Source organism: Amphiprion ocellaris, chromosome 7 (assembly GCF_022539595.1).
Source record: "Amphiprion ocellaris isolate individual 3 ecotype Okinawa chromosome 7, ASM2253959v1, whole genome shotgun sequence".
NCBI lineage: Eukaryota > Metazoa > Chordata > Actinopteri > Pomacentridae > Amphiprion > Amphiprion ocellaris.
In genome coordinates, this window is record NC_072772.1 from 7,876,100 (window position 1) to 7,888,905 (window position 12,806).

General features: G+C 39.8%; 2 protein-coding genes across 2 annotated transcripts; one reads left to right on the forward strand and one right to left on the reverse strand.

Moving 5' to 3' along the window:
* Positions 1 to 225: 225 nt before the first annotated feature.
* Positions 226 to 3,880, reverse strand: crybb1l3 (crystallin, beta B1, like 3). Its single transcript, XM_023294566.3, has 6 exons — positions 3,795 to 3,880; positions 2,543 to 2,616; positions 2,312 to 2,430; positions 2,083 to 2,215; positions 1,517 to 1,659; positions 226 to 1,203 (listed from the first exon to the last, which is right to left on the reverse strand). Exons 2-6 carry the CDS (start codon positions 2,606 to 2,608, stop codon positions 1,035 to 1,037), a joined length of 630 nt encoding a protein of 209 aa, XP_023150334.1. The 5' UTR covers positions 2,609 to 2,616; positions 3,795 to 3,880; the 3' UTR covers positions 226 to 1,034.
* Positions 3,881 to 6,162: 2,282 nt separating this feature from the next.
* Positions 6,163 to 9,760, forward strand: cryba1a (crystallin, beta A1a). The gene is made up of 6 exons (XM_055012172.1): positions 6,163 to 6,512; positions 6,998 to 7,064; positions 7,224 to 7,342; positions 7,689 to 7,830; positions 8,244 to 8,386; positions 9,225 to 9,760. The coding sequence occupies exons 2-6, from the start codon at positions 7,026 to 7,028 to the stop codon at positions 9,370 to 9,372; spliced, it is 591 nt and encodes a 196-aa protein (XP_054868147.1). The 5' UTR covers positions 6,163 to 6,512; positions 6,998 to 7,025; the 3' UTR covers positions 9,373 to 9,760.
* Positions 9,761 to 12,806: the final 3,046 nt, after the last annotated feature.

A 12,806-nucleotide genomic window follows, 5' to 3' on the forward strand; every position in this document is an offset into this window, starting at 1 on the left:
GTGATGAGCCAAAACAGAAAGGTCAAAAGTTCCAGCTGAAAGGTACAAAAGGGGCTGTAGAGTTTAATGATAATGCTCACTGGGTTCGCTGCTAACATTATGCACCATCTTTTGATCCATAGTTTATTAGAAAAAAGGAATTATGCAGGAATAAAACCATAAACCGTGACCTTTAAAGCACAGCTCACCCAAACAAATGTAATGAAAGAATTAGATGAGACCATCTTTCAGTTATAATCTTTTTATTTAATTTTTTTTCAATTGGAAAGTTGCTTTCCAGATGCCAGCATCCCTGAGAAAGTGTAAAATGCAAATCTTCTGGACAGTCCTATCAATGAGCTGAAACAGGCCAGCCAAAAAGATATTCACATCAGCAAAACACATCCCTGCACAGCCTCCCTTCCTCTTGTTTACTCACCGGCTGGCCAGCATCCTCCTCTGGGCACTGAGGCTTTAGCTTTGTGATGAGGAAACAGTGCCTCCCTCTGCATAGCAGCCTTACTGCAGGGCATGTGCAGAGGTGAGAGCTGTCCATGGTAGCATTAGTGAGCAGTGATTCGACTGTGTGTCCCAGGAGAGGGAGAGCGCTCTGATGAACAGGCTTATTGGCATCATTTCAGCTTGAAACATACAGGCAAGTAAATAAAAATGAAAACAAAAGGTTTGCAGGTATGGTTGCAAATAGTATTTAAAACAAACTCATAAACACAAACTATTAAATCTACTGATCCCCTATAATCCCCCTATTTATAAATATGATAAATCATATAATCTTTCTATGAGGTCTGTAGACAGAGAGCATTGCAACTGTTTTTACCAGAGTTTGTGACAATAAGAACTTCTTATCTCATTCAGAATCATTCACAGTGCCACATTTTTCCAAATCCTGCCAGTAAAAGCAATAACAATATTCTGAAGCCGTTAGCTCGTGCGGCTAAACAGCTGTTGTAGAATTTTCCAAGGGATGTGTAGCAGCATGACAAGCCTGAGCCTTTGCTGTTCCCTCCTGTTTGCCTGCAGTCTGCTGGGCTCGTCTATGCAGTGAACTCGAAGCAGCCTCTGCGGTGTGTCTGCATGTCTCTCACCCTGCGGATGGACTGGATCTGGGGGTGGTGGGCTCCCCACTCGTTCCAGTGCTTGAAAGCACCCATTTCAAACACATACTGGAAGCCACGGTAGCCGGGATACTGGTAACCCACCCAGCTGTGGGTGAAAGCAGAGAGAAACAGATGTGGTCAAAAGAAATTCACTCTTGCTCGCCAAAAAACTGTGGTTAGGTAATTGGTAATTAGGTGCAGATACTAGCTAGGTCAACTGCAGCTTTAACAAAGTTTGAATTTGATAATTTTATCACATCTTTATGTCTTTTTCTACCTGGAGAGGCATGAAATTCCACTTGATCTGACACTTCTTGTTCTGATTTCCCATATTAGGCCAGTTTGTTTGACCTTTAGGCCTCCACAGCTGACCAGCTAAATAGAAACACCCCCAAAGCAGACGACTAGAAATCACTTACGTTCCACCGGTGACCTGAATGCTGGCAACACGGTCCTGGAAGCCATAAGACCACAGACTTGGAATGTCCTCGTCGCACACTTCCATCTTACGACCCTCGAAGTTTGTACATTCAAACAGGCAAATCTTGTGATCCTGGGGGTCCTAGAAGAGACACATTTCAATTAATAGCTGGCTTCTTACAGATCTTTGTGGAGCATCTTGTCCATTCACTGCTCTAGATTTTAGCCAATAAATAAATGAAATCAAAGTCTGTGAAGCACAAAGCTAGGAAGTGTTGTGTAATATTGATTTAAATAGAAAACACTGAATACTTGCAGTTATCTGGATTTTTGCTTTTAAATCATCAATTTGAAACATAGTGGCATGGAAATGTCAGCTAATAAAAGCTTTAATCCAAAAATACAGGCTGTGAAATGAGTCTATAAATACTCATATAACTGCAACCATAAAAAGCACTTTCCTCTGTGCCAATAAAAGATGGATGAGAGGTGCAAATGGAGGTTGACAGCAGAAACAAAATCAGCACTTACAGCCACAACAGACAGAAAAACAAGCATGACTCACCATTCTTACGGGCCTGATGGACATGATGCGGTCACACCTGTAGCTGTTGGACCAGGTGTCCCAGCGAGGATACTCTCCCTTCTCCAGCATGAACATCTCACCGGTCATGTTCTGCTGCTCAAAACCCATCCAGCTGGACACACAGACAGACAGATATTTAACTTGTACTCAGTTAAAGAGAGGAAACGCTGAATTAATACACATTTGAATGGTAGGTTTGGTGACTTACGGTCCACACTCGACCCTGATGGAGCCGATTCTTTCAAAACCCTTCTCACACAGGTTACGGCACTCTGCGAACAGGTCCATCCTACGGCCTTGGAAGTTCTCGAATTCATAGAGGTATATCTGAAGAGCAAAACAAACTGCAGGCGTTAATTTCTCAGGACAAATATTTTGGATATCTAAACACTGACTTTTGTTGTTTACTATGATTAGGAATTTACAAAAATAGCTGTACCTTGTGATTACGCAGCCCGATGGCAGAGTGGCTGCCAATGCTGCCTTGAGCACCTGAGTGAGACATGATCAGATCTAGAAAAAAAGAAAACAAGATTGAAAACCAACATTCATGTTCACTCCATCATCTAACATTGTCCCAGCTGCACAAAGCCCCCCCTGTATATTTCATAAACTGAAGAACGCTTTGATATTTGAATGCATAAAAGTCAATATGAAGATGTTCACATCTTTAAAACAGACAAAACTGGCTCAGAGATTTGTTTCTTGAAAAATTCATCATTTAAGTAACTTTTCTAGTTGTTATAATGTAGCTTTTTTTTTTTTTTTAAGACGTAACTGAACTGGACCTAATTAATCTGCATTCTTAAGAATCATTAACTGATACCAAGCAGAAAAGCAATGTTTTAAGTGGATTTCTTCTCTGACCACACCTTTCATCCCTGATGGTGCTTGGTTGCTCCGGTCCAGTGACTTTATAGTTTACTGACACACACTGGGGAACAAAGTAAGAACTAAAACTGCCAGAAATCAACAAAAATCTGATTTTTATGTCATGTTAAGGCATTCAGTAAGGTTGAGTGACATTGTGAAAATACCATACCAAGCTTAAACCCCAAACTGTGTGTTACCTTGTATTTCTCTACCTGGTTTAGATTTTAAACAAGAAATCGATGAAATTTAGGCAAATATCTATGTTGTAGATTTGTAGATGATGATAGTGGTGAGGCAGCTCACAATAATGTGAGCTCAAGCATTTCTGAGACATTATTCTATTAATGTAATTCTTTGTTGTTTTGTAAAAATGGATTATGAGTGACTGCTCTTGAATGTTTTCATCCATCCCAACATTTAATTAGTAAACTGCCCTCAAAGTTCTATTTTAAATCTGCAAGCACATCCACTGTTGTTTAGTTTTTTCCACAAGAGCAAGGATATTCAATAACCACCCATAAAACATACCAAATGTGTCAAAACTTGCTCTGATCCATGTTTAAGAATAAAATATTAGGCATAGCACGGTTTCCTTCTTATTAAAAAAATCTCAGGGTTACAAATGACACTGAAATATATAATAAAACCCCGCTGCTGCATTTTAAGTCGAAATTCTACCTACTAAGTCCAAAGTTAAGGTTTGGTTCTGTTAGTCCAAAGTGCGAGCAGACAGAAAAACTATTCCTTAGGGTTAGGGTTAAAATCCAATGATTCCTGCAGTTTTTAAAGAGTTAGAACATCTCAAAATGGAAACTTACAGTTACAATTGATGCCTGAAACGGATCGACCTTTGGAGAAAGTGATGGACGCAGGCCTTGTGAGTGGGGATATATATATACATTCACATCCAGCTCCAGTCTATAGAGGCAGGATTCTGGCTTCTGATTGGCTGAGAGCTATTTGGAACACGGTGTAAGGTCAGAGGTCACGCTACTTATCTGTGGACAAGTTGTGCTGACTCAGCTGCCGGTTTTGTTCTCCAGCACCATTGTGGCCGACTGAGGACAGTCACTGCCATCAGCAGAAAGTTTGCGTGCTTTAACACAGACACACACACACACACACACACACACACACACACACACACACACACACACACACACATACACACAAACACACAGTTACTTTTGCAGCCACGACTCTCACACTCTGTCTCTAACTTTCTTTCTAAATCCTATTTCTACTTTATATCCTTCCCGTTTGTCATTTTCTCCACTTTCTCTGAGATTTGTTTTGTCTCTCACCTCCATATTCTCTCTCTTTCTCTTGATCCTTGGTGCAGGCGGTCTAAGCCTTTGAGCCCTGTGTGTGTAATGTGCTGACTGCAGGAGCGGCATCTGCCTCTTTTGTTTAGACAGGCGAGTGTTGGACGCTCTTTTGCGTATCATAGTGCTGGAAAGGCTGTATCCATACAGACACACTGCATACAACCTACTCTACACATCTGCACATGCATATCATACGCACACATGCATTTGCAGATGCACAGTGGCAACAGGTTATTTTCTGCTTGTGAACTTGTGAAAATAGACCACACATAAACTATATTAAAAGCCTTTCCAGTTTGGCTTCTTTCTCTGTGCTCTTATAACCAAATTTACACTTCGGGTGTAAAATCACTTCTGGATCTCTCCCACCTGTTGCACTGTGATCATCTGTTAAACACCTGCAAATCTGCTTCTAGATGTGTTGTTTGCTGTGGCTATAGCAACACATCTAACACCTGAGCTATTTTAGATACAGAGCAGACAGAGAAAGTACAGCAAAAGACAGATCAGTTTCACTCTTTCAAAATGTGCATTTTTAAAGAATATTCTGCTCTTGCATGAGGCCTTTTACAAGAAGCATCCTATATTACTGATGCTTTTAATACCTGTGTGACAACAATCACATGCCTCTTTGTAACTGTATACATTTGCAATGTATGCAGGCCTGGGGCACATTTCTTTTCATATAATTTCTTAAAAATTTAAAAAAGACCAGGACTTAGTTTCTGTTCATTTTGTACTTTGATGCTACAGTTTTCTCTTCACTTGCAAGTTGCGCAACAGAAACAGAAGCCTTATTATTTATATTGATATTACTAGCTTATTGCAAATATAAAGTAGCCTGGTGTTAAATGTCAACGCAACCTCTTATTGTGTTCCTGGGTGGGACTAAATCATGAGTTTGGTTAGTCACTGTGACACTAAGATGGTAGAAGTGCAGACATGAATGTTGTACATGCACATTAGCTTCATGCTAAACACAGAGAAGGTTGCTTTAACATGTACTATCACATTTATATATACAAAATGATAACATACAAGAAATACAAGGAGAGTGAAACACACTTACAGAAAGAGAGTAAGTAATAAATCACAGTTTACTTTCAAACTTTTACTTTCAGGTAAGTATTTCATTCTCCACTGGCTCGGAGCATTAAACGTTTAGAAAACTGCTTTAAAGACCAAAACCAGTAAAGAAACTTGAACAAAGTGCTTCAAGATTTTCACATTTGTACAACATACAACATGAAGGTACTTTTGCAACAATTTAAGCCTATTTATTAACGTTGCACAATGTATAGGAGAAGAACAATGTGCACTATGAGGTCAGGCATCACTGACCTGCCTGAATGGTGTTGTGTATGTGTGTATGTGTGTGAGTTCCTTTGTGTGCTCTGAATGTATATGTGAGTCCATGAACATGCCTTCACATGTCTGTCTCTGTCCATGACTGTGGGCGTACATGGCTGATCATGTGTGTATATAGGACTGAGTGAAAAGGTGAAAGGACCAGACGTGGATCGGTGGAGGTGGACATGAAGCACATACCAGAGATGGAGCACAGCTCAGTATGGAGAGAAGTCAGTACGTAAACTTTTTAAAGCTTAATCCAGCATTTTCATTATGCAGCTTTTTCAGTTAAGTGTCTATTTGGTTCAGTTCAGTTCAGTTTTATTTATATAGCACCAATTCACAACATATTTTGTCTCATAGCACTTCATATAATTAGGTGAAGACTTTACAAATTTTCAAACAGAAAACCCAATAATTCCCCAAATTCTCTTTAGATTACTCTTGTTCCAATATTTCAATGCCACTTTAAGTTTAAAAGCCAAAATGTGTCTGTTTTTTTCTCTAGCTCTAAATGTGCTTCTCCCTTTGCACTATCAAGACTGTGATGATCTGTTTCCCGGACCAGGCTGTGCCAGGACTCGGTCCGGCCCACTGCTCATGGACCATTTGGAACTTGTGCTTATCTGCACTGGGCACGGTGCCCTCCATCCAGTCCCACTGCAGCTAACTAAAGCCCAGCAGCTCAGTGCCGAACAATGACTGGAACAGCAATGTGCTGACTCCTGCCCCGACCCACAGGCCCAGCTGCTTTTCAGCACCAGCATGTATAAATAGGTCCGTTTACTCTGGGGTCAGGACATCGTCTTTGTGGAGCCCCCTGTGAGCACTGAACAGCTATTCTTTGGGGCCGGTCAGGTAAGCCCTCTATCTCAATCCATTCAGACTACAGCCTCGTGCAGACCATTGTCACTTTACATTTTTGTGTCTTTTCTCTTTGTGGATTCTGCTGAGTCACATAAATGTACAGACTGACGCAGACCTGCATATGCAGAGACATACTGACCATGCACAGATAGAGCAAATATCCATTGCTTCCACATCAGCATGTGGCTGCAGCAAGTGTGAGCATGTAGTTTGGTTTTAGGAAGCATTTCAGACCCAATCACCCATGATGTCAGGTGTTTTAATACACTGTATATACATTATATACAACAATATCAGGTGATAGGTTGCTTCAAATCAATTTAAATAAAAAAGCGAGCATGAAACATCCAATTGTGACAGTTAATCAGCATCTTGCATACATGACACTGAGAATAAAAATAGCCTAAACACACATTCTTGTTTTAAGTGCCTTTGATGCTCACATAGATATGACTCTCCTGCTCTCTGTCCTGAAGATAAATCACCACTGAGAGACACAGTAGCATGGCTCTGAATAATCCCAACCCACTGGGACCATGGAAGGTGAGTTTGATGCCGTGTCACGGATGATTAACAAAAGCAGATTATGTTTTTTAATTTCATGCCTGGCCTGATAATGTCAACGATGTGTGCATCTGTGCACGCATCAGTGTGTGCATACTGCATGTGCATACTACATGTACGCATTTGTGTCCTCCCCAGATCACAGTTTATGACCAGGAGAACTTCCAGGGCAAACGTCTGGAGTTTACCTCAGCCTGCCAGAACATCATGGAGTGTGGTGTTGACAACATCCGCTCTCTGAAGGTGGAGTGTGGAGCGTAAGTCTGCAAGACAAAATCCACACACGAGGAAATGACTTGCAGCACATCTGGCACTGCATTCAAAAGCTGGCAACAGATTTGATTAATCTAGATACTAGAGCAATTTTTGTCATTATAGGATCTATTAATAGTTAAATTCAAACGGATGCATGTAAAAAGGCTAATAAGGCCTGACATGTAATGTAGTTTACTCTTGCTTGTTCAATGTTTGTTTCAGACAAGCTGGTGAAAACATCCTCAAGATATGCTATAGAAAACATCTGCCTAACATCTGCAGATCAGTCTGTTGAACCAGTGTCCCAGTGATCCAGCAATGTTCTGTGTGTGTGTTTGTTGGTGACAGCTGGGCAGGATACGAGCACTCCAGCTTCTGTGGACAGCAGTTTGTGTTGGAGAGAGGAGAGTATCCTCACTGGGAGTCGTGGAGCGGCAGCAACGCCTACCACATTGAGAGGATGATGTCCTTCCGCCCCATCTGCTCTGCTGTACGTTCCTGTCCCAAACCAGCAGCTTCTGTTTCCTCCCCATCTGACTTTCAGATTCAGAGTTTCAAAAAACTAAAACGCTAAATTTGACTCATGACAGTGAGTCATTTGTGAGAAGAACCTTCTTGTGTGACAAATCTACTGAGTGATTTTTGACAGCTGCTGGTTGCAGCTAAAAAAATAAACTGTAGTTCAGTATGATCATGTATACTATTAGAATTTGGACATCTCACACAATTTTCATAATGGGGGTTGAAATTGAGCATCCTTTTCCGAGTAAGATTTTTTTGAAATACTAATTATCAATGTAGAAGTCAAGTCTATGCTGCCTCACTACTATCATCATCTACAAATCTACAACAGTATATTTGGTATTGTTTTGTGCAACAACTCTGACTTCCGTGTTCACACAGAACCACAAAGAGTCCAAGATGGTGTTGTTTGAGAGGGAGAACTTCATGGGCCGCCAGTGGGAGATAAACGATGACTACCCCTCTCTGCAGGCTATGGGCTGGGGCAACAATGAGATTGGATCTATGCAAGTTCAGGGCGGCGCGTAAGTCTCAGCCTCCAATTACTCAGTTCAGATATGCAAAACGCTGTCATAAATGAAGAGGATAGTTGTCACTAATAGTAGATAATAGTTAACTCCACCTATATGGCACAAATATAATAGAAAAATTGCGTATAACGTAACAGAGAGCAGTGCAGCAGGTTAAATGTTTCTGAACATGCTGCATTGCACAAAAGACACAGAACACTTTAATTTGGGGGTACAAGTACAACAATTAGGTATCATCCAGCTGTCTGCAGACCAACATACCCACAGCCAATTACCATCCCTCAAATGAAAATTACAACCTAAATAATTACTCCTAATTATTGTGATTATTTAAGCCTCAAAAATACACAGCTGCAGTTTCACTTTTTGTGTAATGCTCGTAGGAACATAAACAGTTTTTATTTATTAGCTTTTATACTATGTGTAACTGATGCTTAATGTTTATATACTATTTTAATTGTTTTGAATCATGTTTTCGACCCTGTTTTGCTATTGAGACTTCAGTTTCCTCTTTTGGAATTAATAAAGTTGGTCAGATTTCACACTTGAGCTTCAGTGAAAAAAACGTTCCAGGGACATTCACCGGACTAATAAGAAACTTGATTTAATCAAATCCTTTAACAAATTTCTGTTCCTCTGCCTTTTATATATCAATATGTTTGAATTCAGTAAGTGAATGAACTCTACAGTATTTACCTGCTGCCTTTACCTCATGCAGTTTGAAGTGTGGCTATTTTTAATCTAAATGCATTTCAGATCCCACAGGCTACATTTCACTCACTGTATAAACCACGTACTTCTCATAAATCACTTCTCTCCTCTCCTCCTCCAGCTGGGTGTGCTACCAGTTCCCAGGTTACCGTGGTTACCAGTACATCATGGAGTGCGATCGCCATGGCGGCGAGTACAAACATTACAGAGAGTGGGGCTCCCATGCTCAGTCCTTCCAGGTGCAGTCGCTGCGTCGAATCCAGCAATGAGACCTGCAGCTTCCTCTCCCGACCTCTCTGTCTTACCTCCTCCAGATCCTCCTCCTCTTCCTCCCTTCACCCAGTCATTCCAGTGCCTTCGGGTGCTTTACCATCAACGTGTTTACAGCACTTTTGTTCTGTTGCTCAAATGAAAATAATTAGAAATGATGGGAAGAGTTAAGGAGAGAAAAAAAGAGCCACTGAAGAGAAGCTCCTGACTGACTGACGCCCCACTGAGGAAGAAAGAGGAGGACGTTGAAAGGCCTCAAGGCAGCAGCAGGGTGACTCAGAGTCATTGCTCCTCGTATCTGTGGGTAAATATGGTGCTACCAGTGATCAGTAATGAAGAATGGGCAACTTAAAATAAACAGAAATACAAGAGTGTGCTGCTAAACTCCATGCTGCTCAGTTGTGATTTATTTTTATTCTTCGTTCTGTTTCTGGGAAGTTTGACGTTGCACTACATTTCATCTGTTTGACTGGGATTATTTACAGTCATGCTGTATTCACATGAAATACTGGTGTTACCTCTTGCTTCCTACAGTATAATGAATTCTACTTTACACTGCTCCAAACTCGAGCACTGCAAACTAGAATTTTTTTTTGTCCAGTCTGCAGTCATTTTAGGAAATCTTACCCAAAATATAAATAATGAGATATGAAAATAATGGATACACAAGCATCAACAACATGTCACTAGTGCTGCGGGTTAATTATTGCAGAATATGAGCAACAGCGTCATTGCAGCAGTAATGTAATCAATAACCAAACCATAACTTTTGAAATGCAAACAAGTAACACGTTTTGTGGTTGCGCCGCCAGTTTACACAATGACAGCCGCTGCAGAGGTAACAGCACTGAAAGGAAACCATCCAGTGAAACTCATTTTCACAACGATTCCTAAAGTTTAACGTGAGTAACCCGAAAACAGTTGTCCATTATGCTATATAAAGAGAATGTATTTCGTAATCTGCAAGTTGAACCAAAAATCAGGTCTCCATGAGAGTGAGTGCAGTTTGCTTGTGGGTTTTGTTGCTCTTGTTATCTTTGTTAAACAATAATAGCTATAATTATTGACCTGCCCCAGTAAAGTGTGGTAAACCACAAGACATGTCTATTCCCATTGCACTGCAGGTTGTTAAGGGTGTCTGGCTGGTTTAGCTGCAGTTCAGCTGAACCTGTGCTGATTCTGACACAGTAGTTGGGTTTGGTTTTGTACTCATCTGTGGTTTAAACCCCTGAACCACAGCTATATAGATGCAAGCAGCAAAAGGACAGCCTCATAGGTTTTAAAAATCATCTACAATCAGGTGACTTTCAAATTCACGTAGTTTCACAAGGCATATTGGGAATATTTTAAATTGTACTGAGAATACATAAAAGGCACAGATGTATAAAAAAAGAAGAAAAGGAGTTGTTAGCAATTTATTGCATTTGATTTATGACACAGAGTCAGTATTATCATAACATTGTTCTTATACGCTTCCAAAAAGGGAGAAAAACTGCTTCTCACATCTCTCAAAAACAAAAACAAGACTTAGTCTTTAAATGTCAACACCTAGAACAAACTATTCTTCAAATGCTAATGGAATTTTTCATGAACTTTAAAAATAATGTAACAATATGCAAAATTCAGGCTCCCTACTAACATTCTAATATCCCTCCTCTCACTTCTTGTCAGATATCACAGCTTGAAAATTGAGCCAGCCAAGAGTCATTCTGTTCTTGATTCATGAAGTGTCACCCGCTCTTACCTGCAGAACACTTCAAATTCTGAGATATTTTTAAGCTGCTACATTCACATCTGGAGATGTGCCATTCAGAAGCCTCAGCTTGTGTTTCTTGAGGTTGCTCAAGGTGGATTTTGAGTTGTGCTTTGAATCACTGCAATGTATCCGTGCTACCACAGATCAGAATATTCCCATCCTCATGCTAAACAGTGGCAGCAACTGGTAGATTTTTTTTTCTTTAAACATATATCTGGCCCTGGATTTTAACTACATCTGCTCATACCACTTGTTTCCAAAATGAATCTGATTTGTCCAGATGCAGCTTTGCATACCTCAGATGCCGTCTTTACGTGATGAGATTGTAAGTTTTCTTTCTTATTGCTCACTCTGTTCCACAATTACACTCCGTCGACATTTCTTGATGACATTTCAAACTGCAAAAATGTCAGAGCTGGAAGCACTTTGATAACTTTTTTATAGTGTTCCACTGCTTTGTCCAGTAGACTGATTCAGATCCTCAGTCAGCTGCTTTCAGTCCATGGTTTTTGAATGTTAGGAGACGGTTTGATTTGTAATGTCATTTGTAATGTCAGCCTGCCCCATGGATTCCTCTCACTTCAAAAATCAATAAGGCAGCATGTGCATTTTGTCCAGACTTTTGCATAAAGCTGTATCATATTAGTTTGAAGGATTCACTGTGTGCCTGTTACATCTTCATATGCAGACAGTTAAGCAAATCATGACAAAAAATGCATTTTTTTTACAGGATATTATGAAGTGAACCCTGTGAAAAGGTTTTATTAGAAAAAGAGTTCCTCAACTGCTCTTCTTCAATGACCTCAAACAGTCATCAGACTCCCTGTGAGCAAACCAATGAATTGCTTGTCAACTTTGTCTAATAGAGCCAAGAAATCTATAGTTTTTGATATTTAGAGTTAATTTTAGTTTCTAAGACCATCATCCCATATCTTCTTAGATTGTTTTGCTCTTCAATCAGTGTTATTTAGTTAGTTGGTGTTTAAAAGTGATTTTCCATGATGTCAGTTCATTGATCACCCTCAAGGTTAAGGTGAGTTGTATTTGTCAATGGGCAGAACTTTGGATGTTATCTGTCCATTGAGCTATAGTCCTGTATCTCCCAAGACCTTGGCTCAGGGGTTGAGAAAATCAAAGGTGAAACATGAATGTTTTGCATGATAGCTGGGGATAAATTTGACTTTTTTTCTCCTAGTAGTGGTTTTTTTTTGTTTTGTTTTTTTTTAAAGAAAATTTGTGAGATTTATATATGTATATTGTGCTTTAAGGAATATTTTTCTGTCATATCAAATGTTTTTATTTATTATTGCAGCAGTGACATTAATGTGCATATGGATGCATTATAGACTCTCATCTTTCTCTGCCAAAATACATCAACCAGTTGCTGAATAACAATGAAAATGCATTTTATGTACTATAAGGTGCTGTAGTTTGATGCATTATTATCACATATGGGCAGAATTTTCAATATAAAAATCATAAATAAACTATGGATGTCTTGCCTATACATGAACTTTTCCCCACAACATCTCTGGTCCTGGGCTATTTTGAATAGTGGCAACAAAAAACAAAATGTTAACTGTGTCTGTATTACTCGATGCACATAAGAAAATTAGTAACATTATCTGTAGAATAAGAAATAAAAGCATATCCACATATGATTTCTTAACTCTCATA